At 39.3% G+C, this 26330-nt stretch overlaps 4 protein-coding genes across 7 annotated transcripts; 1 reads left to right on the forward strand and 3 right to left on the reverse strand.

Moving 5' to 3' along the window:
- Positions 1-199: 199 nt before the first annotated feature.
- On the reverse strand, positions 200-2995 carry LOC5517240 (sperm axonemal maintenance protein CFAP97D1). Its single transcript, XM_001637264.3, has 5 exons — positions 2803-2995; positions 2605-2685; positions 1441-1614; positions 1108-1161; positions 200-762 (listed from the first exon to the last, which is right to left on the reverse strand). The coding sequence occupies exons 1-5, from the start codon at positions 2893-2895 to the stop codon at positions 532-534; spliced, it is 633 nt and encodes a 210-aa protein (XP_001637314.2). The 5' UTR covers positions 2896-2995; the 3' UTR covers positions 200-531.
- Positions 2996-3083: 88 nt separating this feature from the next.
- Positions 3084-5879, forward strand: LOC5517241 (dnaJ homolog subfamily C member 21). The gene has a single exon (XM_001637208.3). It carries the CDS (start codon positions 3240-3242, stop codon positions 4956-4958), a length of 1719 nt encoding a protein of 572 aa, XP_001637258.3. The 5' UTR covers positions 3084-3239; the 3' UTR covers positions 4959-5879.
- A 1054-nt stretch (positions 5880-6933) lies between these two features.
- Positions 6934-11730, reverse strand: LOC5517290 (AP-1 complex subunit sigma-2). Of its 3 annotated transcripts, none has more exons than XM_032387394.2 (5): positions 11665-11730; positions 11413-11591; positions 9972-10080; positions 9490-9627; positions 6934-8385 (listed from the first exon to the last, which is right to left on the reverse strand). In XM_032387394.2, the coding sequence occupies exons 1-5, from the start codon at positions 11665-11667 to the stop codon at positions 8341-8343; spliced, it is 474 nt and encodes a 157-aa protein (XP_032243285.1). In that variant the 5' UTR covers positions 11668-11730; the 3' UTR covers positions 6934-8340. The 3 variants fall into 3 exon arrangements, with proteins under 3 accessions (XP_032243285.1, XP_032243284.1, XP_001637315.2); XM_032387393.2 differs by having other exon boundaries at positions 6934-8646; XM_001637265.3 differs by having other exon boundaries at positions 6934-8830.
- Positions 11731-16969: 5239 nt separating this feature from the next.
- Positions 16970-26116, reverse strand: LOC5498091 (protein sax-3). Of its 2 annotated transcripts, none has more exons than XM_048732575.1 (9): positions 25904-26116; positions 25362-25790; positions 23151-23408; positions 22450-22577; positions 22169-22230; positions 21240-21376; positions 19474-19662; positions 18812-18927; positions 16970-18462 (listed from the first exon to the last, which is right to left on the reverse strand). In XM_048732575.1, the coding sequence occupies exons 1-9, from the start codon at positions 25962-25964 to the stop codon at positions 18280-18282; spliced, it is 1563 nt and encodes a 520-aa protein (XP_048588532.1). In that variant the 5' UTR covers positions 25965-26116; the 3' UTR covers positions 16970-18279. The 2 variants fall into 2 exon arrangements, with proteins under 2 accessions (XP_048588532.1, XP_048588533.1); XM_048732576.1 differs by having other exon boundaries at positions 16970-18423; positions 25904-26115.
- Between the last annotated feature and the right edge of the window lie 214 nt (positions 26117-26330).

Consider the following 26330-nt stretch of genomic DNA (forward strand, 5'->3'; position numbering starts at 1 on the left):
CATTTGTCACTGAGCCAAACCCCCCCTTTATAGATCCTCCCGTGCCTTCCTACAAATGTCTGCTTGGCTGCTGTGTACCAGAACAATCTATAAGTAAAGCCTAAGTTGCTGAGAACAGACACTGCTTCTCATCATTTTTCAATTGTCTTTTTTGTCTAACTTCATCTTATGAAACTCAAAAACAGCAAAAATAACAGCCTTTGTAAAAGTGAAGTCTTTTTTATTCATTTGTTGTTTATATGTTAAATAATAATTTACATGCACTGGAGGCAAGTACATGGTCAAAATTGACAGAATACAATGTTCTCACACGTTATCCAGAAGTAATGAGTTTTTTTAGAAGTTTGCTGAGCAAACACAAATGCTTGCAAATAACTCATTCGGTAAAATAAAAAGCTTTTAAAAAATATTTTACAAATTGTTTCATAACTAATATAGCAACTGAAAGAGTCCCATTACCACACACTTAACAGCAGTTTAATTATCCACAATAAATTCTAATTTGTATTTTTTGTAGAATCCAAATCCTAATCATAACTCGGCTTCGGCCTCTGGCTCCTCAGTAGGCGGGACTTCGGCTGTCTCTTCTTCTGGTGCAGGTTCCTCCTTAGTTCCAGTTGAGTTCTCATTCTCACTTGTGGTTGTCCTGGCTGGTTCTGACTGGGTTCGTGACCTGTGTTTCCGGGTCATTTGTTTGTACCAGTCCTTGGGGTACTTGGCAATGTTATCCATGTAAGTCTCGTTGATCTGCCACTCATCCTCCTATGATACAATATTAAAATATGGTCATCAGTAACAATGCATGTAGAAGGTACACCCACCAAACCCTCTTATCATTGCTAAGAAAAATATGAGGATCATAAAATGAGCTCCTAAACATTCTGATAAAAGGAAACACCAAGAGATAATCCCTACAGTTATCAAACAAAATTTTGCACACTTGCGTACTGATTTTGTCTAATAAAAGTTCAAAATTCCTATGATGTCACTTCACTTCTCCCATGCAAATACAATGAAAAAAACTGAGCAAACTCATGTTGTATAAAACATATATTACTGCTTAGCCAACTAAAAACATGTGCTTGATATAAATTTCAAGTCACTTACCCATTGCAGATGGTTGTAATGTGGTTCTTTAGAAGCTATTCTTTTCAATATTGCCTGAAAAAAACAGGAAGTTACATTATTAATAAAATATCTTCTGGTAACAGTGGCAGACCCAGGTGTTACATTTTGGAACAACTTTTTTCTTCTTTAATACGATTTCTTTTCATGTTATTACCTGACCACCCCCCCCCCCCCCTTAGGGGAAAACAGCACAGCATAGTTTTTAATAAATTGGACCACCCCCTGGCCAATGGTCACCAATGTGATTTTCTAGATATTTGACTTTCTTTGACATGTGAACCTGTAGAGAATAAGTTTTCTCTGTCTCTGTACCTGATTTTCGTGGGTGACTCTGAGCAGCTCTCTTTGCCTCTTGGTTTTATTTAGACTTTTGTGTTCATAGTCATTCCTGTTGTCTACTCTTCCCTTAGTTCGCATTGTGTAAGACATCTTCTCAAGAAGGATACGGTTATCTCTTTCAATTGTTGCATTTCGCTCTTCCTCAACCTGTTTGCAAATAGAGTTTCAAAGGTAAGTAAAGTATAATGTTTTTACAGAGCACATTTTTAGAATAGTTTTAGTTATCAACTAATGACTCTTATTCAGCTATGATCATCAAGAGTGTATGATGTAAAACTGATATTGTCACTACTTATTACTCAATATTACTGGCTTCTGTGATCAACTTTATTTAAATGACTAAAGACTAAATTATTAAAACAAAATTAGCAATTCATTGTGATAAAACATTTATTATACTTTTATATACTTGGAGAGAGGAGTTTTATACCTATGTTCCTTTTTTCTTCTTCTAGAAACCCCTCTGAAGATTTAATTTTGATGTTTTTACCCATCAATCATAGTCTTATCAGAAGACGCAGCCACATCCGACACTAGAATGGTTTCTGTGACAGATCTGCATTAGACTGGCTCCCGGTCGCCAAGGAGCCCAACTGTTAATTGCCCAAAACATTGAGAAAAAAATTGCTTTTAATTCCTGAAAAATCGCCTAAGGCTTTAGAAGTAACATTTGTTTTATTGCCTGGACGATATCCAAATATACACATGCCTTTTAGTGTCTAAGGTTTGGATTTATTTTACAAATGTTAAAGAGGCCTGCAGAGTTTAACGCCAAAGATGCCAAGAATAATTCATAGATAACAGCAAATTTGAATCATTTAAACTTGGATAGCGGCTTAGAATTCTCAACTTGTACAGAAATCGATTTCGCTTTTATTTTACATTTATAAACGAAGATTTTGAAAGTTTCTAACATATGTTTTCTGGTAAATTGACTAAAATAATATATACTTTTTTTAAAGAAGAAAGAGGTTTATTTTTTTATTATTAAGAGCTGTTATGCTCTATCTCATTCAATTACTGGAATAGGAAAGTTCTTCACTTATGTTTACCGATAAACGCGAGTACAGTCACAAACAAACAAAAGCCGTAGCTAAACAAATCAGCAAGAACCTCACTTAGCGATCAAATTTTTACCTGCAGTTTCTTCAGCTTCAGGTGAAGATGCATGTAAGTCTGTGGGGCTTTATTATCTATCACTGCTGCAGCCGATCGAACCTAAATTATTAGAAAGAGAAATCAAAGTAACTATTAGTAATTCTAGACGGGATGGTGTTTATAGGATTCCGCAATGAGCCGCAACTGAGGCGAATTCCTTCACAAAAATGGTCTCACCTTTCTTCTGTGTGTATCATATCGGCTCATGTCCCATCTTTGCTTCAAAAGCTTGTTGTTAGCAGGGGTAATTGGTTGATAGGCCCGATGCATTTTAGATTTTTGTCTGTCTTTTACTAACCCTTGCTCAATCAAGACCAACTTCAACTCAAGAGTTTCCTTTCTTCTTCAAACTTAGCGTGACTTGTTGCTAGGTAACAGACGTCACGAAACCAGCAGTATTTGATCCCTCTATTTGACATTGCCATAACAACGCAGAACGACGTTCTTTGCAAGTCAGCGGTGTTACGCTTGCCGCCATTTTAAAAATCTATTTTATTGACCACGATTCCCGTAACTGTAAAAGAATATTTAGCTGTTTATTGTTATTAATTTGATAGTATGTAAAGTCTTTCATTTAGCCTACTTAAACTAAGTAAGTTTAGTGCTATTCCATCATGAGGCGATGCCATTACGAAGTTCTCGGTGTGGAAAGGGATGTCGACGACTCTGCTTTGAAGAAGACTTATCGAAAACTTGCACTCAAATGGCACCCAGACAAAAACTTGGACAACGCGGAAGAAAGCACAAGAGTTTTCAGAGAAATCCAGCAAGCCTATGATGTTTTATCGGACCCTCAAGAACGAGCTTTCTACGATAAACACAGGGAGCAAATACTTCGTGGTGGAGACGACTATGTAGATAACAGTTTAAATCTCATGAAATATTTCAGCTCCTCTGTGTACGCTGGCTTTGGTGATGACGATAAAGAATTTTATGGTATTTATTCATGGGTTTTTAAGACTATAACCGAGGAGGACGCAGAGTTTGTCGATAATAAGGAAGAGTTCTTAAAAGAAGTACCCGAGTTTGGTAAGAGTGATTGTATTTACGAAGAAGGGGTCGAACAGTTCTATGCGTACTGGCAGAGTTATTTTACTAAGAAGAGCTACGTTTGGCATGATAAATACGACATCCGCGAAGCCCCAAACAGACGAGTGCTTAGATTGATGGAAAAAGACAACAAAAAGCTACGAGACGCGGCAAAGAAAGAACGGAACGAGGAGGTTCGAGCACTGGTGAAATTCGTGAAGAAGAGAGATAAACGAGTTAAGGTATACATGGAGAGATTGAAGGAGAAGGAAGAGGAGCGCAAGAGGCAGGTCGAGCAGCTCAAACTTGAGGCAAAGAAAGAGCGGGAGAAAATGTTTCAGGAGTACCAAGAACAGGAATGGGCCTCGCTAGCCGATCTGGAGAGGGACTTGGACGAGATGGATAACCATCTTGATAGTGAGTTCGGTCGCGTCGATGACGTCACCGGAAGCCAATCAGATGAGGAGGATGTGGAACAGTTCTACTGTGTAGCATGTGACAAGTCATTTAAATCCACCAAGGCACTGGCTAACCACGAGAAATCGCGAAAACACAAAGAGAACGTAGCGCTGATCAAGGAGGAGCTCGCGAAGATGGACCTTGGAGACGAAGACACAACTGGCGATGTTGAAGAAGTCATATCCAATGCTGATGACGCACAATATGTGGAACAGAGCTACTTTAAGGACAGGCAAAATAGCATCGATAAACGAGACCCTCAGGGGAACCCGGACAAGTCAGACCAAGACAATGATTTTGTGAGTGTCGGGGAGCTTGAACTTCAGGACTCTTTGGATTTGAACGAGTTGAGAATAAAGACGACGAAAAAGTACAAAGTTAAAGAGAAGCAGAGACGGAAGCTCTCTGGTCTGACAGAGTTGGACGAAAGCGCGCTTAATGATAGTGGAGACAGCATAGAAGGGGGCCGTAGCCGTAGCAATAGCAGGTTATGCAGGCAAGACAGCATAGAAGACGTAGTTAATGACAAGGATAAAGGCAAGGATACAATGAAGGGTAATGCGGAAAACGAGGACGGATTCGTGGAGGTTACTGCCGAGGACTTGGTAGCGGGTGAATCTGCTGACGCGAATGGCTTGCAAGACGGTCTTGTTACGATGGAGTCAAAACAAAACGAAGACGATAAGCCCCTGGGACGGGATCACGTTTGTAATGTGTGCCATGCCGGCTTTGGCACTAGAAACAAGCTCTTCCAGCACATTAAAGAACAAGGCCACGCACTCAGAGCCGACAGCGAAGATACCAATAAAAAGGGCAAGAAAAAGAAAGGAAAAAAGAAGCGATAACAAAACAGCGATACCGGAATTTTCCATGAGAGCAAATATTTAATAAAGCAGGTTGATATAAAGATTGATTACGTATTAGCGCTTAAAGTTGCTGAAAGAGATGGAAACACACAAAGAGGGCATGAAGGAAATCCACGAGATGAATTGAAGCCTAATCCTAAGCTGACCAAGAAAGAGGTCTCGTTCCCCTTACTCATGTGCGTCTTGAAAGCAATAGCGCAAATAGCATAATTGTATGAAGGATTAACAATCGTCAAAGAGCAATGTCGTAAGGAATGCGAAAATTTTATCAAAAGTGCTGTGTTTCGTAAAATACTTTCATTATTGATTATCTACTTATCAGACTCGTGATTTTTATTACCTCAACAGTGCAAATCTGACCCACTCTGCGTAGGAAGGGGTTTGGATATGTGAATTGTTAATGTGTTTTGTTATGAGTGCTAATTATTTTCCTTGATTACACTTGACTAATCACAGCAACATTTACTCGCTATCGCGATTGTTTAATTGTCTTAAACGAAATTCAAACGTTTGCTACTTGATATCTGCGAAATGTTAGTACCCCGGCAATACCAAGCTTGTCTTGGTGCTTACCTCAGTCGTGTATTAAAATAATATTTTGCTAAATTGCTCTCTACTTACAGATCCCTTCAAGTATTTGCAAGTTTTTTTTCCTTGCTAGGGCTAGCTCAGTGACACACAAAGAAAAAAAAAGGTATTTGTTAGCAGAAAACAATAATAATGGGTCTCACAGTTTTTGAGATATTGAGAATTTAATAAGGGCTTTTTTACTATTATCAAAAAATATTCTGATAAAATCTTGAATTATATAAAATTGCCGTTTTTCGCTCATAGTTTTCTAACCGGATTTGTTGTATCTTTTTTACAAGATGGTCTAATAAATCCCTAATATATTTATGACGTGCTGCTTGTTCTCTTGATATTGCTTAGTGCTATTTATAACCACACCGGAAATGCAAATAATGAGTAACTATGAGTAGCATCCAAGAGTAATTTGGTTCGTGGTAAGGGTGGAAGTTCACTATAAACGCAATCCAAATAAGTAACGATACAACAATTCTGTGTTTTGTTTCGTTCTCAGTCGATCGATCTCAGAATAATGTCTCATGTGATCATTGGTGATACTGTTCGCCTCTCCCGGAATGTGTCACATTCATAAATACCTCGACCATGCGTATATGACGTCATAAATATAAGCAGACTTCAGGTTCCAAAAATTAGTTAAACAGTGAAAGTATATGAGTATCTGACTGAAGATAGCCATAAGATCGACTCCATACGTTTTGTTGGACACCGCACAAAATCTCACTAGTAATCCGATCGCGTAATACCCCCCACTCTTCTTTCTTTCTGCTGAGCGTTCTCAGAAAAAAAAAATCAACACAGAACGGTCACCAGGTTTATAATAAACACGCTGTCTACAGGTTAATAGTTGACAGGTGAGACATTTCCATTATTAGACAATACTTACTAGGATTAGTATTAATAATTATGTGGGCGGTCGGCATTTCGGACCACCTCCTATTTGTAAACCCGGCCCCGTGTCGGGGGTTAAACAACAAGATAACGTCATCGATGACGTCAGTCATTAGGGATCTGACGTAATGACAACCACGGGAACGATGAGCATTCAAAAAGCGGTATGTGGAAATACGTTTTGATAGATACATTTCAACTTTTCACACCAAACCAGGAAGAATTTCACGGTCAATTTAGAACGAGGACGTAAAACTACGTTAGCTACTGCCGTTTTTTTATCTGGAAAGCGTGGGTGGGAGGACCGCAACCCCCTTATATTTTGTTATCATTCTTGGGATGCTACGGCCTTGAGATGTGGGCATGAAATACGCTAAAATAGAATTTTATTTGCCACAGTCACCTTGATTGAGAAGGGGTGCGCGCGCCTTTTTCCCAGTTCCCCATCTTCGTCAACCCAGAAAACACACGTATTTTCATTTGTATCTATTTCACTTTTTTATTTCAGCGAGAAATGAAATTATAGTGTAATTATCGACTTCACTACAATTAATAGGATCACTTTTGCTGTGTACACACTAGCATCGAAACATTTTTGTAAATTTAAAAATGTTATAAATTACTGATTGATTGTTGTATGTCCTTTGTCAATGTAATCTAACTCAATTTTGTTATCTTTGTGACATGTGAGTTTAAAATAAAAATGTTTTGGTGCTAGTGTTTCAAATGTCTAGAATCCTTTAATTCAAATCTACTCCATCGGTTTTTAGGGTACTTTCCTTCTAGCCTACCTGTCTACTGTTTGTGTTATAAACAATGCCCATTTTGCAAGAAAGGTAGATTTTTACTCCTTGAATTTTTAGGTATTTGTGTTTATCACATAAGAACCGGACAAGTCTGGACGATGCCTGATGGAAAGTGCTCTATTCCCCTAAACAGATTACATAGACTTGACTCCCGAACCAACAATAGGTGTGTGGGTTCATTGAAAACAAGACAAAGATGATAGAGAACATGCATGTAGTCTAGCCTACATAGCGACGATACCCAGATCATGCAATAGAATAAGAACAAAATATTATGATTTAATAATAATCACAACTTCCCTAGGGCAGGGTCAAGATATAGGGGATGGGGTAGTCTCATTGTGTACTTGGGAGGTTATGAGGGTGCCTTAGCAACTGGCCGAACAGGTTTAAATGCTTGCAATAAAGTATTGCAGAGAAGGGGGAAGGTGTGTACAAAACTACAGCAAAACTCGCCAGGGACTTGTAATGGTTTCTGCTTCTAAGAATTCCAATAAAACTTGTGTATAAGGAATTTCTGGCAGAAATCATTCCCACTGATGTGAGTTCTGTTGAACAAGTTTGCACTTGAAAGGCATTATTAGGATTCTTGTTTCAGCTCAGCTTAGTGGTTCTTACAGCCAAATTCATAATTTCTTCTAGTGCATCACCAATAACAAAAAACCTTCCTCTGAGCAGTCAATGATTTATGGTCTAACAGATAAGACATTTCTCATGGTAAAACAAATCCTAGCTGCCACACACAGATGTCAAATTCTCAGTTTTTCAAAATTACAAATATAGCTGTAATAGTTTAATGTAACAATGAAGGTATAATAAATGCTAATAAATGATAATGCACAATGCTTCTTTATACCCTTTTGTCTCCTTATATTAGATCCAAGTTATAAAACGGTTGCACATAATCAGTCTTAAAACTAATGCGATTTACTCTGCACTCTTCTGACCATATATTTCAAGGACTGTTGTTAGTTTCGCTAAGAAGATTAACAGCTGGTTTGTAATTATCATTGAAAGGCTATGGTATTAAGGCTTCTGCTGTTAGTATTATAGTTACAGCAAAACCAGGTTAAGGCTCCTCACGATAAGCCAAGTTCTTCCAGAGTCTGTTGCAGTTCCAGTTGCTGTAGAACAATTAGAAATGAAATAGAAAATAAAGAGCGAGCAAAAGTGGGCATAGAAAAAAGATGAAAGATGTTTTAATTTGGTTGGAAGGAATTAGAATCACTCTAATATCAGGAAGTCAAGGATAAGGAATTAACAGGTTTTAAAGATCAGCAAAGCGCATGCATGCTTGTTTAAGGGTTAAATGCCTTGGTGCAATAGGGACTATGGATTCCTTAAGCAAGCCCCATCTCCTCCAGAGTTCGTTGTAATTCCCCCTCCTGTAGAAAAAAGTAAAGTGCACTACTTAAGGTGAGAGAGAAAGGTCCCTGTCAAATGCCCCACACCCAAAAAAGGTCGATATGGACTTGGTGAAGAGCAAGAGAGAAAAAGTGAGACAGAAAAAAGGGCAAGTGGGAATTAAGAAAGTCCCATTTCTTCCAGGGCCGTCCTCAGCTCTCCTTCCTGTAACAGAAATTTAATAATCACGGGTGGAAAAACACAAACTTCCCCTTAGGAGCCTTAAGTAATAGTCTTGGTGCCTTATACCAAACCGATGCAAAACTAGCTTAGCGGCTTAGCTAGCAAACCTGTTATTGATATCTGAAACTAATCCATAGCCATAAATAAAATGTCTATATTTCTCAATACATATACATACACTTCCTATTCCAAGTAAGCTTGCAATGTGAGGATCCAAATGTCATAACATGTGTATCATCATGGGTAATATATAAATGACAAGATGCAAGTCTTTGAAAACCAATGGTATTACGATTCACATAAACTAAAAAAAATACTTCAAAATTTAATAACTGGATTTGTTAAGTTTTATATATTTGCTCATTTACTTGACACAAATAAATATGGACTTTCCAGTGTAACTGATTTGGAAACACAAACAACTAAGAAATGTTTATCCTTTTTAAAGGTATGCTATATTTTGCACTGAATATGTATACTCTGTTCTAAGGCTTATAACCTAGCACAGCTTAGCTTGGCTTTGCTTCAGCCATTTTTCTTTTAAGTTTTATAATATGAAGAACAAAACAACTCTGACAATCAATTGGCCCCTGCAATACACATGTGAAGTTTTACTGTGAAGCACTTTCTGGGATTTTTACCTCTTGTAGCAAATCCTGTGCTGATATAGCTTTAAGTACGTTCTTTTTGCTAGTCTCCTGCACTTCTCCACCTATAAGTAGCTCATCCAGCATAAAGTATGCCTTTTCAAAGTTGAAAATGATATCTAGCTCGCATACCTAAAACAAAAGAATATATGGATTTGTATTTAGTAATATCTAAAAATTAACCAAGCACAAGTTTATACAGGGAGTCTATCAGGCTGAGATCTTGAATGTAGGAATGTATGTCACTTTCTCTTATGCACAAAAATCTTTTAGATTATTGAATTATTGCAAAAGAGTGGGAAACAAGAAACACTCTTGTGCCATCAAAACTGAGAAGACATGTCTTAAAATTTCCTTTTGTATTTTCTACAGTCTGGCTTTTGCATTCAAACTTTATAGTCTTGAAAACGTCCCATTAGTTAGATCAGTGAAGTAAATGATGGACTACCACTAGCTCTAAAGTCATAAAAACTTACACTTCCAAAGTACTTGTCCAATAATTCCACATATCTATGGATGACCTCGAGCGTAAGCAGCTCATTGTCATCATTTTCAATACCAACACAGAAATACAAACTGGCATAACTGGAAAAAACACAATGTGTCAGTCAACATTCTTACGGCACTAAGACATTCCCAACAGAAACAGCTGCTAACAGTAACAATCTTTAGGTGTTAGTTAGTGATGTGAACTCAGTTTGACTATCAACAAATAGAAATAGATACTCAGCAGTAACAAACTTAATATTTCTAGCCAACATATCTAGGGGATATAGGGGATAGTAAAGTAAAACCCCCTTTAAAAACACATATTAAAGCCAGCATAAGTTGCATGCAGAAGTCCTTGCGAAGTCTTTCATTTGTATTAAACACTAAGTGACTTGCTTTATAAATTGGGAGACGGAGAAAAACATTGGAAAATTGACATTTATGGTTTTGGAATCTTTGTTTCTATGTCTTCACATCGTTTATAGGGTAATGGTACCTATTATCGGACACTTTAGATTTATGCTAAAATATCTCGTGTACAAAATACAATTGAGTCTTAGGTTTTACAGCTAGAAATCACTGACTATTAAATGTAATAATTTGACCAATTTAACAATAATTCGATGGTTAAATTTGGGAGAAAACAATCGTTCGTAAAACATGTTTTGGACACCCTAGCCCTATTATCGAACAGCAGATTTCTTTTAAAAAAACAATGGGAAAATCATGCTTCATTTTCAAAAAATAATGCAGATAATAATTGTTGACATATGTACTTTGCAAAACTCACGATAGATTTTAGCTTGAGACTCTTTCTTCTCTATAGCAAGCAAAACACATGCATCGCGCATCGGACAAACTGTACAGCGACATGTGCATGCTCAAATTTACATTTAATCGTTGGATGATGGCTCGACTGTCCGATAATAGGGCATCGAGGTTAGGTACGAACAATTCCAGCTATCCCTCTACGGAAACAGAGGCCAAATGGCATCCTGGGAGATCAACAACAAAATGGTGGACTCGCCGAGCGACTTTCATCACGATTTTTTGGTGTGTTTTCCTATTGTTTGAGATATCTACGATTTTTTTGTGTCCGATAGTAGGGCACTGTCCGATAATAGGTACCACCACCTCAATTTTAATTTATAATGTATCATACTTTGTTATACATTTACAGTGTAAATTTTATGCTGAGAATCAAACAAAACTCCATTATTTATTACAGATCTTCCAAGGGCTAGTCAATTTTCCTAAACTTGAGACTACTGTGAAATTTAAAATTTCTCCCTTAGTTAACCCTTTAGAAAATCTTTACCCCAAAAGATAGCAACCCAGTTTAGGCAAATCGCAATCGAAAAATCTATCTAGAACTCACATATCTACGAAAAGCCTTAGCCCTAACACTTACAAAGACTGTACGCCTACCGTTTATAGCAGACTTTCATATCTTTATACTCTAAAAAGCTGCACATCTTGGGTTTTCTCGACAACACTGTGGTCACCAAGTCTCGAGTGATTTTCTTCTTTTCCTTCTGAGAGATAGCTGTGTACCATTTTTGAAGTCGAATTTTGCCTTGTCGGCTGAACAGGAGCATGAATTGAAACTGAAAGATATGAAAAAAGGATAAGATGAAACAAACCGTAGTAAAAGCCGCAGAAAGACAAGGGATATCGTACCATTTTTGCTTGAGAGAAGTCGAAAATAATACCGAAGGCTCATGCCAGCGGAGATACCCAAACCGCGCAAACACATTTTGCTCGTTACCAGGCCTAATGCGCGAATAAAAAAAAATGCCTAGAAAAGCCCTGCCCCCTATACACACCACCACCAAGAAAATTGACCGAATGCAAGGCTTGCAGCCATAAGCAAGTGCAGGAGGAGCAGAATTTGTTTAAAAAAACAACAACAAATAAACAAACAAAAAACACTAATTACTCTCTAAATTGGCTGTAATTCTGTGCCTTGTTTTGCGACTTTGCGACGTCCTCCTAAAAAACCTCGACAAGTTAGGTTGCGTCATCTTTAGCTAGTACCCCGTGGCGCGCCCTAGCTAACAAACTTGCCGACTAAAAATGAACAAATAATATACCTATTACATTACACTATACGTGCATTAAGCTTATTCCGTTACACGTCGCCAGTGTGCACTACACGTACTACACTACACGCACACTAAGCGTGCACTACACGTATTACACTACACACACGCCAAGCGCGCACTACACGTATTACACTAAACGCACACTAAGCGTGCACTACGCGTATTAAACTTCACGCACACTAAGCGTGCACTTCACAAATTACACTACACGCACAAAAAGCGTTCACAATACGTATTACACTACACGCACACTAAGCGTGCACTACACGTATTACACTACACGCACACTAAGCGTGCACTACACGTATTACACTACACACACGCCAAGCGCGCACTACACGTATTACACTAAACGCACACTAAGCGTGCACTACGCGTATTAAACTTCACGCACACTAAGCGTGCACTTCACGTATTACACTACACGCACAAAAAGCGTGCACAATACGTATTACACTACACGCACACTAAGCGTGCACTACACGTATTACACTACACGCACACTAAGCGTGCACTACACGCACACTAAGCGTGCACTACACGTATTACACTACACACACACTAAGCGTGCACTTCACGTATTACACTACACGCACAAAAAGCGTGCACTATACGTATTACACTACACGCACACTAAGCGTGCACTACACGTATTACACTACACACACACTAAGCGTGCACTACACGTATTACACTACACGCGCACTAAGCGTGCACTAACACGTTTTACACCACACGCACACTGAACGCAAATTACACGTATTACACTACACGCACACTAAGCGTGCACTACACGTATTACACTAACACACACTAAGCGTGCACTACACGTATAACACTACACGCACACTAAGCGTGCACTACACGTATTACACTAACACACACTAAGCGTGCACTACACGTATTACACTACACGCACACTAAGCGTGCATTACACGAATTACACTACACGCATACTAAGCGTGCACTACACGTATTACACAACACGCACACTAAGCGTGCACTACAAGTATTAAACTACACGCACACTAAGCGTGCACTATACACCTATTACACTACACGCACACTAAGCGTTCAATACACGTATTACACTACACGCACACTAACCGTGCACTTCACGTATTCACTACGCCACACTACACGTATTACACTACACGCACACTAAGCGCGAATTACACGTACTACACTACTCGCGCACTAAGCGAAAATTACACGTATAACACTACACGCACACTAAGCGTGCACTACACGTATTACACTACACACACACTAAGCGTGTACTACATGTATTACACTACACACACACTAAGCGTGCACTTCACGTATTACACTACACGCACAAAAAGCGTGCACTTCACGTATTACACTACACGCACAATAAGCGTGCATTACACGAATTACAGTACACGCACACCTAGCGTGCACTACACGTATTACACTACACGCACACTAAGCGTGCACTACAAGTATTAAACTACACGCACACTAAGCGTGCATTACATGTATTACACTACACGCACACTAAGCGTGCACTACACGTATTACACTACACGCACACTAAGCGTACACTACACGTATTACACTACACGCACACTAAGCGTGCACTACACGTATTACACTACACGCACACTAAGCGTGCATTACACGAATTACACTACACGCATACTAAGCGTGCACTACACGTATTACACAACACGCACACTAAGCGTGCACTACAAGTATTAAACTACACGCACACTAAGCGTGCACTATACACCTATTACACTACACGCACACTAAGCGTTCAATACACGTATTACACTACACGCACACTAACCGTGCACTTCACGTATTCACTACGCCACACTACACGTATTACACTACACGCACACTAAGCGCGAATTACACGTACTACACTACTCGCGCACTAAGCGAAAATTACACGTATAACACTACACGCACACTAAGCGTGCACTACACGTATTACACTACACACACACTAAGCGTGTACTACATGTATTACACTACACACACACTAAGCGTGCACTTCACGTATTACACTACACGCACAAAAAGCGTGCACTTCACGTATTACACTACACGCACAATAAGCGTGCATTACACGAATTACAGTACACGCACACCTAGCGTGCACTACACGTATTACACTACACGCACACTAAGCGTGCACTACAAGTATTAAACTACACGCACACTAAGCGTGCATTACATGTATTACACTACACGCACACTAAGCGTGCACTACACGTATTACACTACACGCACACTAAGCGTACACTACACGTATTACACTACACGCACACTAAGCGTGCACTACAAGTATTAAACTACACGCACACTAAGCGTGCACTACACGAATTACACTACACGCACACTAAGCCTGCACTACACGTATTACACTACACGCACACTAAGCGTGCACTATACACGTATTCGCTACACGCACACAAAGCGTGCACTATACACGTATTACACTACACGCAACTCGACAACTTATAAAAGATGAACTACAGAACATTCTCAAAACAGACGTTTGCGTCAAGAACCGAAAGATGTGCGTCCAAGGGCCTAAGGGAGACAGGGGCCGAAGAGGCCCTAGAGGGAAGGGAGTGATCCCATGGAAAAGAGGAACAAAATGTCACACAGGGTACGGAGGACCTGTCGGCAAACATGACCCGCCAGGGCTTTAAAGGGCAGTTGGTCAAAAGGGTGATAGGGGTTAAAGGAGAACCAGGCCCCCATCTCACAGAACCTAAGAGGACCCCCAAAGGTTCTAAGAGTGAATGTGAGTGGTAAGGCGTGGCTACCATGTGTTGCTATTGGTAACCTTCATCCTGTGGTCACGTGGCAGCGAAGGGTTTTCTTTTACCAAGACGAGGCAAAGCTGAAATAAGTGGCATCACTATCAGCCACGTGACGACGGGTGATCAGGGGGAGTATGGATGCGAGTCAAATAGTATTGTGGGGGTGGTGGTAGCATGGGCGAAGCTCATCGTATAGTCACGTGACGTGATCATGGGTGGGGTATGCAAAGTTGTCATTCTATTTCCATTCAAGTTCCCCTTCTTCCTACCGTCCTACCCTTCCCATGAAATCCAGAAAATATATTGATTTTCTCCAGCCTTCCCCCCTCGCTTTTAGCACAAACCACCAAGTTCTATCATAGCAGAGCAAGGGACCAATATAACGCTGGAATGCAGGGCCTCTGCTAAACCAGCCCCTGTCATATCATGGACCTCCAGCAGAGGCCCTCTGCAATCAATGACTTTGGGTGAGACGGTATACTTGCCATAAATATCGGGAAAGACGAAAGGGGTGACTACCGGTGCAGGGCAAGTAACCTCCTAGGAGCGGGTTACAACGAGGGCTGTTATCATCGTTTGGGACAGACTTTCATTTACTATAAGCATTCCTAAACAGAAGACATTTGGTTATTTAGAAATGATTAAACTTGACTGCCAGGCCAAAGGAAGCATTTGCACATCATGGCAAAGAGAGAACGATGCAATGCCCAAAAATGCGCGCACACTACAAAATGGAACACTACTGATACTCAATGCGTCACATAGAGAGAGTGGGACATACACTTGCATAGCCAGAAACGTAAAGCTTAAAATAAAAGCGTCGATTCAGGTACACGTGTTGAGTCATCCGTGTCACAACTTGAAGACCAATAAACCTGCCACACCCTCGGAGCATTACGTCATCGACCCAGACGGGGCTTGCAGTCTGTCAAATTTCAGAGTTTACTGTGATATGATTGAAAGGGGAGGTGGGAGGTGTGGGGGTGACGGTTGCCAGTCATGACAGCGTGGCGAATTGATATGAGGCTCGAGGATCATACCGAAGGGTGGTTCGCTTTAATGGAGCGACAATATCAAGTGCCAATGTTGTAGCACTCTTCTCACCTCCATCGATTGGCCGGTGTCTAACGGCCATGCTGTTTGGTGGGTGCCACGTGTAGTGACATGTAGTCTAATGGGGTGGGGCCATTCCTGGAAGTGGTAAATGCCTGTGGTTGACGAACACGTGCAAAGATGCGCAAGTATGCAACCGCAGCAACAAAAACAAAGGTTCGACAATAACTAGAGACAGCGGTCTGCTGACAGACAAGTCAACCTTACCGGTACAAGAGTTAAGGCTGACAGACAAGTCAACCTTACCGGTACAAGAGTTAAGGCTGACAGACAAGTCAACCTTACCGGTACAAGAGTTAAGGCTGACAGACAAGTCGACCTTACCGGTACAAGAGTTAAGGCTGGGTGAGACAGGGGATGGTAGTGAACAAGTTCAAATGCTATGTAATGGCTTGATACAAACACTCAAGTGTCAGACTTGTACCCAATTGCGCATGCGCGAAGGACGCTGTCTGATTAATTCAGCAGTTCTCCACACTCTTTCGGTATCATGTATCCCCTGTTCGTGGTTATTTCATTGCTTCTGATTGAGTTTCAAGCAACAAGCGTAGGCGGCGTTCATTTAGGGGTAACTGCCTAGTCCCCTAACCGTTCTCAAAGGTCATCGGTCATGCTGACAAATAAGAAACAGCGAAGGCTCTGAGAACGAGAATGGACTGATGTTCTTATCGAGCTCCCTGTGGTGGAAGTGCTTCCCAGATCCCGCGCTAGCACAGGAAACCCGGTAAGAACGCCAGGAAGCAGACTAGGGCCAATAACATTATTCTCACGACGACCCTACACCACGTGATCAAATCTCTTATTTGCAATGGGTTATCGTAGGCCACTGCATATTTGCACACACAGGAGACTACGCCCATCATCGCCCTTGTCCAAGGTTCCTCTCGACCCCCCCCCCCCCCCCGCACACACACACACACCTTCTTCGTGCTAACCACATAGGTTTAGGGAGTCGATAAAAAATCGATTATATCAGCTTTATTAGGACTTCAAACACTAGAAATAAAAAAAAGTATACATTGCTTGAACTATTTTACAGTACAAAATATGTGCATGGTAATGAAAAGAAACTATCGAGGAGCTTCGGTACACGTGAAAAGCCTGTCTAACAAGCGTTTCTGAGCGAAAATTTTTTTACTCCCATCACGCTCATCCCAGAAACGTTTGCTATCGCTATGCAGGCATGAGAAGAATTTCAACCATAACAAAGTTCAGAAATTTTTAAGGGTACACAGCCTCAAAATATTTTTTTAATTTTTTTTAACTATTTGCAATTTGAAGGTCCTCGACGGTTATGAGACGTGAATATTCGTGGCAAAAACAAACAAACAAATCTTGTTGATTTTTTGTTGTTGTCAATGCCATAACTTTTTCTTAATATTTTCAGCATTTTTTTTTTCTAAATGAAAAAAAGAAACTCGTTCTTTTCGTTGGCTGGGAACCATGTTTTAATACATCATCCAACCGATTCCACGATTACCTTTTTGAAAATAAAATATTCTTAAAACTGCAACTGGCAAATAACGCTTTTGTCCGTCTTTGAACTTTTGCATTTTAAGAGACTGGGAGTCTCAGATGTAGACGTCGTCATTTTTATGTTTCGTTCCAAATGCAAATGAATGCAAAAAAGACAAGATAATTGAATTTTTTTTTTGGACGGTATATGAAAAGAACGGCGTCTAGTCTAGGCCTTAAAATACCGACATCGAAGTTTGTTGACTTGCAATTCGTGCGTTGATTGGATAAAACGCGATACCCTATCACAAGTGTACAAAATGAGTTCCTTGTTTGGTGAGGACAAAATCGTTTACCAAAAAAATCAGCAGATATAAGCTTCTATAAAATTATATTACATCGAGTGAATAAGCTTATATTATTAGATACTACCCTAACTTGTATTCCAGCGTGTATCTAGCGTGAAAAGTCGTCTAGACGAAGTTCAAGCCTGCATTATTTCTTATGAAAATACTTTCCTTGCTCTATGAACGGACGATTTGTTAGCATTATGAGCTAATGATATTTTTGGCAACCGTAGAAACACATCAATTTTGCTACTGAACCTTTTTGACAAGGGTTTCTAGAATTTTTCTATCTTTATCTCTAGTGTGTCATAACCTTAATGACTGCCATCTCAGTGCTGCTTGACTAATTCAAGATGGCTGCCAGGAATGTAAACTCGTTCCCGTGAGCTCATTCACTGATACATTAATGGAGCTGGTGCTTTAGCGTATATCAACAGCAGATCGTAATATCTTACAGGGTTGCAAGAAGACTTAAATCCACATTCCATCGTTAACTGACTTGTCCCATTCCACTTCGCTGTCGTCCTTGTTGGGTTTTGCGTGACCGACCTCTGCATAAGCTGTAGGTTCGTACTGTGGTGGCGGGTAGTGCTCTTCCCCGTTCGGGTAGCGGTTCTGGAAATTCAGTTCAGCATAATCCAACTCTTTAGGTGTCTGAGCACAAATTGTATCGTAAAATAAAATAAAATAAAATATAAGTCCCTTCAAGGTGACCGGAATAGGCGCAAATGTCTTTAGCTATAGGATAGAAGCTAGATTTTCTTTAATGACAAGCTTTTACACGAGCAAAAGGAGTCTTTGCAAGCAAAATAATTATCTGTAGGGTTTATTATTTTAAATTCAAATTCCTATGAAGACAAAGCCATATATTTTAACGTAACTAATGGACGAATACTTTATGACAAACAGTTGAAAAGCAATGTATTTCACCATTCCTTTTAGAAAGCAAAGGGTGCGAAATTTAACAGATTCTGGTCAGCTTGGGGTTAACAAATATAAGTACCTGTGAATTAGCATCGTCGTAAGGGTAGTCATCTAGCTTGGTGAGGGGTTGGCTCGCAGGCGGGGGTGGTTTGTACTGTTTCCCATCTTGCTGATATTTGTCACCTTTACGTGTGTCTAAATATACACCCAAAACATACAGAAAACAACATTTCTTATCAACTCCAATACATTTCATTAAACAACTCCTTATAAGACCATTCACTACAGGGGTTTTATTATGCCCCGGCGGCCGGCGGAAGCGCAAGCTTTTTTTTAAAGTCGACTTAAGACTTAAGATAAAATATCTTCCACCTCCTACTTATCAATCTCCACCGCCTACTCTGAAAGTTAATGAAAGCCCTGTACTATTTTGGAAAAAGGAAGAATCGTTCCCAATAAATATTTTTGAAAAAGAGGATGAATTGTTCCTCCCCTCTTCTGAATTCACATCAAAATATTTTCCCTATCTTTACCTCCTACTTCATTAGAAGCAAATTAAGGAGGGTATGGATATTTTCTGGAACTACTTATTGAAATAAATAATAATAATAATTTGAAGCTCTTTGAAGCTCAAAATAACTATCATCTGTCTATAATTATATAAAGTAATTCAATATAGACTTTACCCATCAATTTCTCTATAATATCAAAATATCTGTGGATAAATTCTGTTTCTCATACCTCCTCTTTTTTTCCTCTGCACAAAGCAGACTATAAGAATGATGACGGCAATTACCACAACTGCCGCAATTACTCCAATAATAGCATACAGTGCAGTGTCTGAGATTCCACCTGTATCTGGCGGAGGGACAGGCTTGGTTGTTGTCTCAGAGGACGGGCTTGGTGTTGGTGAGGTTGAGGGTGATGGTGCTATTCAAGAAAATGGTCCAAAAATGAAGTAATGATAACAACAAGCAACAGTATGCTAGATAAAGTAAGCAAGGAAGCTAGCCAGCAAATTATGAGTAGGACAACTAAATATGAATCTTATTGTCTGTTGTGCTAGTAACAAAGTTTCTAGATTCAAAATACAGAGTACGGCAAACTACAGCAAATCTTTCCATCTGTTGTGCTGACAAAGGTACTATAACAAATCTTTCCATCTGTTGTGCTGACAAAGGTACTATAACAAATCTTTCCATCTGTTGTGCTGACAAAGGTACTATAACAAATCTTACCATCTGTTGTGCTGACAAAGGTACTATAACAAATCTTACCATCTGTTGTGCTGACAAAGGTACTATAACAAATCTTACCATCTGTTGTGCTGACAAAGGTACTATAACAAATCTAACCATCTGTTGTGCTGACAAAGGTACTATAACAAATCTAACCATCTGTTGTGCTGACAAAGGTACTACAGTTGAAGCTCTTGTAAGCGACCACCTTTGGAACTGAGAATTGTGGTTGTTAACGGAGCTGGTCTTTTACGAGAGGTTGCTCTCATAAGCGACCACTGGGCGCCAAAAACTTGAACAATAGGTGTTGGTCGCTTACGGGAACTTAATTAAAATGGAATCTAAAAGTTATCGTCGTGATAATAACAACGCTGTAATATTTTGGTTTATTGTTAATTTTAAATAAATTTAAAAAATTTGACTGAAAACATCTACAAAAAAGGTGCATTTCAACGGCACGCAACCACTTTTCTACGATTCATTTTTTCTTTTTCCGAATATTTATCAATCCCTAATAACTGTAACTGTGAACAAAACAAACTTAAAATAACATTGAACCATGTTGGCAAAATGTTCGTAAAACTAAGTATTTAACTTATTATGAGTAAGTTGTTTTATTAGCAATTGGTTCTACGCAAAGTAGCTCGTTATGCTCGTTTATATCGACGACATTTCGTCATGAGAATTTCTTCTGCGTCTACGATGATAGCATAACGTATTTTGTTAGCGATTTCTAAAGTGGCAACAAACAAGGGGATGGCTATTGTAACTTGAAAAAGGACAAATCGTGGAGCTGGCAATGGACTAGTGCATTTATACATTTTTTGGAGACAAAGAAATGTCAATCCCATGGTTGAAATCAAAGTTAGAAAATTGTAGTTACGAAATTCTTTAATGGTTGACTACTGGAAAGGGAGCTTTTGTGAAACATCACAACATTATCGCTTTATATGTGATTTCAGCATGCATTGGATATGATGTTTATCAGGTGTTGACTGATGTTGTAAAGCCAAAAATAATTGTGGTCGCTTACGAGAGCTTAAAAATAAAAGAAAATCTCAGTTGGTGGTTTGAAATTTTGGTCGTTAACGGAGCTAGTTGCACCATTAAGTTGGTCCCTTACGAGAGCTAAGAATTACAGAGTTTGTGTGACAATTCAATCAGTGATTCGTGATCGTGGTCGTTATCAGAGCTGGTCTCAGAGAGCTTCAACTGTATAACAAATCTTACCATCTGTTGTGCTGACAAAGGTACTATAACAAATCTTACCATCTGTTGTGCTGACAAAGTTCCTATTTACAGTTTGTCCAGCCAGGCTTCCTGTTGCTATCATGTCTTCAAGAGGTTTTAAGTCCACAGTGTTTCCAGGCTGCTGAAGAGAAACAATCGCAGTAACACTGCCAGACCTGTAATAAGCAAATAGACAAAGGAAAGGTCAGAGCAACGAAGTCTCCTAAACAATTATCTATTTGTGTGAAGTGTTAAATAAAAAAAGCTGCTATATATATAGTCCTCCAACAAAATATCAAGTCTGTGGAATATCAAGTTCATTTAGAAATTGCTTTTTTAGGAAGCAAATATTTTGAAATATTTTTTTATTGAAATTGGTAGATTAATCTTTTAGATTATTTCAAGATTCTTATAAAACCTGTCTTCCTTGCCTTTTTTTTGTTATTATTTCAGTGGCAACCCCTCTAGCCAGTTGACAATACATTGCATATCTATTCAATTTCCACCAGTTTACTAGTGCGGAAGGTACAACGGAACTAGGCTCCAAATCAAGTACCCTCTTGAGTGTATTGTTAGTAAGCATTGTAAGCACTGTCACTGGGGGTGGTCACTGCCAGAGGGTTTATTGTGTCCCCAGTGGTTCTTTTACATCCCTTCTGGTCGGGTTAGTGTAGTGCAGCTTAAAGAGACAGGACATTCAGTTTGGCGTCCTTACCCGAGAAGTCTGGAAACATGGGAGAAAAACTTCAAATCACTTGTGACACAAATTCAAATCAATGCCTGCCCTTACGCATACAGGCGAGCAGTCATGTCCCACCTTTAGGGGCTTGGGGACTGTGTTTCCTGTTTCTTCTAAATGATAAGGAAATGACCTGTAGGGGAGTGGCTTTGCCACCTCTCGTCATGAGCTTATTCAGCCCTGATGGGGATTTGTTCCTTCTCTAAAGAGATGTTAGTATGGCCCTTACCTGAAACGTTCAACTTCAACCAGATAGAGGTTTTTATTTTGCTTTTGGTACTGCTCTGCAATCTAACAAAAAAGAAAATAACATAGTGACTGAAAGTCTTGCATCACACACATCTTTAACAGCAATAAACAAATGAGATCTTCATTTTAGTGGTTAATGATTAATGGAAACCTGATTGATGATGGAATACCATGAACTTCAAAAATAAAAGGTACAAAAACCTTTAGAAGGTCTTTGTGATCTTACAGAAGAAGAGCTCTGTAGAAAAATAATATACATACCTCATACACAATTCTGCTCTCTAGATCTTTTATTTCTTTGGTGTATACTTGTTTAACTTGATAACTTCCAGTCCATGTCAAGTCTGTCATCTGAATCCCCACAGTCTGTTTAGCACACCCACTAGTACCTGACAAGGAAAATTTAAAATGGTAACACTAAAAAAAAAAAATTTAAGTAGATCAAAGTAGGCAACAATCTTTATAATGGGCATAATCAAATAACGTGGAAATTATATTCATTAGCATAGATTACTGTAATAGCCAGGGGACACTCGGCACAGATCTACAGCCTATGAAGGTTACTGGGCACCTTAAACTCTCATATTGCAAGTACTAATGCAAAAGTGATAAGTTGTACAGTGAAGAGAGCAGATAATCTTAGAAAAGACAAGGGGGAAGCACTGTCTTCAGAACAGATATGAAGCCTACCAACTACCTATTTATTTAGCTTTGTTTACTTTTACAAAATATGAAAATAGACTGGGACACCACTAACAGCATAGCCAATTAATGAGGCCCATTAATGTAGTAACCAAACCGTCTGCTCTTCTTTGGGGTTTATAATGGTGAAAAACAACATATACATTTTGTAGTAAAAAATTCAATTGATTTAATAAATTATTTGTTAATAAAAGAATTTTGATGTGACAGAATTTAAAAATTATATATGTGTATTTGGGACTTGATGACACTGTACTCACATCCTGAATACTGCACAACAGAGACAGCGGTGATATTCGACCCAAACCCATTTGATGCAGTACATATATAGACACCCCTATCAGCAATCTGGAAATTATTTATACTGGTGATGGCCTCTACCCTGCGCCAGTTTGGGTCACCAAGTTTGGTCCAAGTGACGCTTGGTGTTGGCTTCCCAATCACCTCACATGTCAATTTCACACTCACACCAGCTGACTCGCTGGAGTTAGCAGGGTATGACACAAAGGAAGGGGTGCCTGGTGAGAAATAGAACAATAGAATTATAAAAGTGATACCAACTGCAGAGGCAAATTTTTCATGGGTGTAGAGAACACGAAAAGGAAGCTTTGGAGTGACAAAACCCTTGGATGCGCTTTTGAAGTTTGTCTCTGCCTTGGATGAATCCTTGAGTATCTGGGTCTGGTGATGTTTAATTTGCACTTATGACGTTTTTTTGTTGGGCCTTTATTTTACTGGCTTCTGGGGCGTAATAGTAATGGATAGGTTAAAAAATCTTCCTGGGTTGCTAGGGCCTTTATATAATTTGAATAATGGGGAAAATGGCATACACATATTGATGTTGGAATATCTTTATATAATTCTTTCATTGGCATCATTTTGGAAATGAGATTGAATGACCAGCCAATCTTTAAACTTGAGCATTTCAATTCTCCATGAGAACTTCTAGTCCATAATAGAATTTATTTGTTGTTGGTGGTGAAATAATCATCTACTGTAGGAACAGGCTCCCCACCCTCATCAGTGAAAGATTTCTAAGGACATACTAATTCACCCAAATATGAGTTATATCACCATGCTTCAATTCATGAAATAAACTTAGTTGGGAAGTAAATGTATTGTCTGTTGTGTTTTTTCTTTCCAAGAGGCTCAATTTTACAAGTTTAGAGTGATAAAGTTTGTCTTGTATTTTGTTTCGATACTAAGCATGTTAATGATACAAGGCTGGCAACTTAATTATTACTTCAGCTTCAGCGGATTTTAACCACTACGTAAAAACTGACACTGGTATAGGATGGGAGAGGGATGGAACTGTCCCCAAATCGATTTTTAAAGCAATCTGCGAGAAATGATTTTTTAAATGTCAATTTTTGCTTACGTCAATACTCGGGTACTGTGGGGCTATGTCCCGATCATCGACGGAAAGCTAAAATTGATGTTCAAAAAATCATCGCTTGCAGGTTTTTAAGCGGATTGCTTTGAAAATTTATTCGGGATAGTTCCATCCCTCTCCCATCCTATACCAGTCTCCATGTTTTCGTAAAAATCCTGCAGAAAATCGTGTACACTGACACTGGTATAGGATGGGAGAGGGATGGAACAGATACATTTACTTCCAAACTAAGTTTATTTCATGAATTAGAGCATGGAGATATAACCCATAGATGTTTAATGGGTGAATTTGTATTTCCTTAGAAATCCTTCACTGACGCGGGTGGGAAGGCTGTGCTGTAGGGAAATTAAAAATAAAGAATACATTTGTTATGTAAGTCATTTGCATATTTTGCATGTTCAATATACTACCAACAGGATCGGATTTGAAAATATTTGACATTTTTCCGTATGGCTATACGAGGACAAAAGGAATCATGCACATATGACCAACAAAAACAACAATTAATAGAATATCTTTGAGGAACGAACAAAAAACCTTGAATAGTAAGACGAACAGTGAAATCATCCCCTGGAAAGCTTAGTTCAGCTAGTATTAGCTTAATTGTAAGCAAACAGGATATAAACGACATTTTATCTAATTTCCTAAACTTCATTAGGGGAGTCCATTTAAGTATAACGAAATTTTCATGAAAATATGTATCTGTATTCGGAGTCTTGGATTTAAGCTTAAGTGTATATAGAAATTGCGGATTGCAAATGGATCGTCAGAACTTTGCATAACATGGCGTCTTCGCTTGGCTTGCCTTAGTTGTTTACAATTCCCAAATCTTCTTTGGTCAGACATACGTTAGAAGTTCGGCTCTTTGCGGTAAACAAAACGTTTCAAATACTATGCTTTGTGGAATATCTTTCGACCGTTAACAAACCCCAAATAGTGAGAATACCAAACCGACGCTTCAACTTAAGATCATCGAATAGATAGAAAAGGTTAACTGAAGCGCGTAAGAGGCTGTGAGAAAGGATTCGAGCGATAAGCACACCCGTGCATTTTGCAAGTAATAAGAGTAAGTACTTACGGTATGTTCGTAGGGGAACTTCGCTTTTATATTCGGTACCACCCGAGTCAGTAAATTCAAATCTGTACACGTAGACGTCCTCTTTCTCAGGGTCGATTTTGTGTCCATCTCCATCATTTCCTTGCTCCACGACGTTTTTTATCGTGAGTTTTAAATATCCCTTCTTGTCTGAAGCACCAGTCGCTGGGATGTTGGCATCAACGTAGTAGTAGTTAGTGTTTAGCGGAATACTCCCTGCATTCCCCGGCTGGATCGCATTTTTTATCATTACTTCTGAACCTCCCTCCTTCTCGTTGTAGACCTCTAACTTTCCAAATACAAAGTTTGTTAATTGCAGATCGAAGTCCCATCTTAGCTCTACACCAGTGCTATTATGCCCTAGAAAGACTATCGTTGGCTTTGGAGGTTCTTTTGTCCATAAAACACCAGCTACAAAACGGACAACAAATTAGTATGATTGCATAAAGTCTAAACGATGTCTTCAAGTTAGTGAGTTGGGGGAGAGCGCCTTGATAACAAGCTCGCCTCAAATTCTTACTTACAAACATTGTTGACGAAAATCGTCAATAAAATTAACAGCAATGGACACGATCGGAACCTCATGGCTACCAGTTGTATGTTTAAGGCCCCAGAAGTTCAAAGTTATCGAGGTTTTTCAAAGTTTCTTCGAACTTTTGGACTTGGTCCAGTTGCCAGTTGAATCGCCTCCACAAACGAACCCCGTTCCGCTTCGATTGTAGAAAGATTCCAACGACAATCATTTCCAGGACCGCGCGGTACGTGGGTGGAGCGTCGGGCACTCCAGTGTTGCCCGGCAACGACCGGAAGTAGGTTACAAGGCGCCGGAAACGCAAAAGGACTGCGGTGAGTCATCGGTCGGAAATACTTTTTTGTGGGAAGTGATTTCATGCGTAGGAATAACAAACGCAAATAATTGACTTGAGATCACCAATCATTCTTGTTAGACAC

Source organism: Nematostella vectensis, chromosome 9 (assembly GCF_932526225.1).
Source record: "Nematostella vectensis chromosome 9, jaNemVect1.1, whole genome shotgun sequence".
Taxonomy (NCBI): Eukaryota; Metazoa; Cnidaria; class Anthozoa; order Actiniaria; family Edwardsiidae; genus Nematostella; species Nematostella vectensis.

Bases quoted from the DNA above. Each gene is read 5' to 3' on its own strand.
- LOC5517290 (XM_032387394.2), bottom strand. The intron at 10,081-11,412 runs GTAGGCGTACAG...TGTTTTTTCCAG, and splicing joins ATGAAAGTCTGCTATAAACG to TTATGCCAGTTTGTATTTCT. The intron at 8,386-9,489 runs GTAAAAATCCCA...ATTGTTCTACAG, and splicing joins CACAGGATTTGCTACAAGAG to CAACTGGAACTGCAACAGAC.
- LOC5498091 (XM_048732575.1), bottom strand. From the start codon at position 25,964: ATGAGGTTCCGATCGTGTCCATTGCTGTTAATTTTATTGACGATTTTC. The intron at 25,791-25,903 runs GTAAGTAAGAAT...TCCGTTTTGTAG, and splicing joins GATTTTCGTCAACAATGTTT to CTGGTGTTTTATGGACAAAA. The intron at 21,377-22,168 runs GTAAGGGCCATA...TGCTTATTACAG, and splicing joins GTTGAAGTTGAACGTTTCAG to GTCTGGCAGTGTTACTGCGA.
- LOC5517241 (XM_001637208.3), top strand. From the start codon at position 3,240: ATGAGGCGATGCCATTACGAAGTTCTCGGTGTGGAAAGGGATGTCGAC.
- LOC5517240 (XM_001637264.3), bottom strand. From the start codon at position 2,895: ATGCATCGGGCCTATCAACCAATTACCCCTGCTAACAACAAGCTTTTG. The intron at 2,686-2,802 runs GTGAGACCATTT...CTAATAATTTAG, and splicing joins ATGATACACACAGAAGAAAG to GTTCGATCGGCTGCAGCAGT. The intron at 1,162-1,440 runs GTACAGAGACAG...TGTTTTTTTCAG, and splicing joins GAGTCACCCACGAAAATCAG to GCAATATTGAAAAGAATAGC.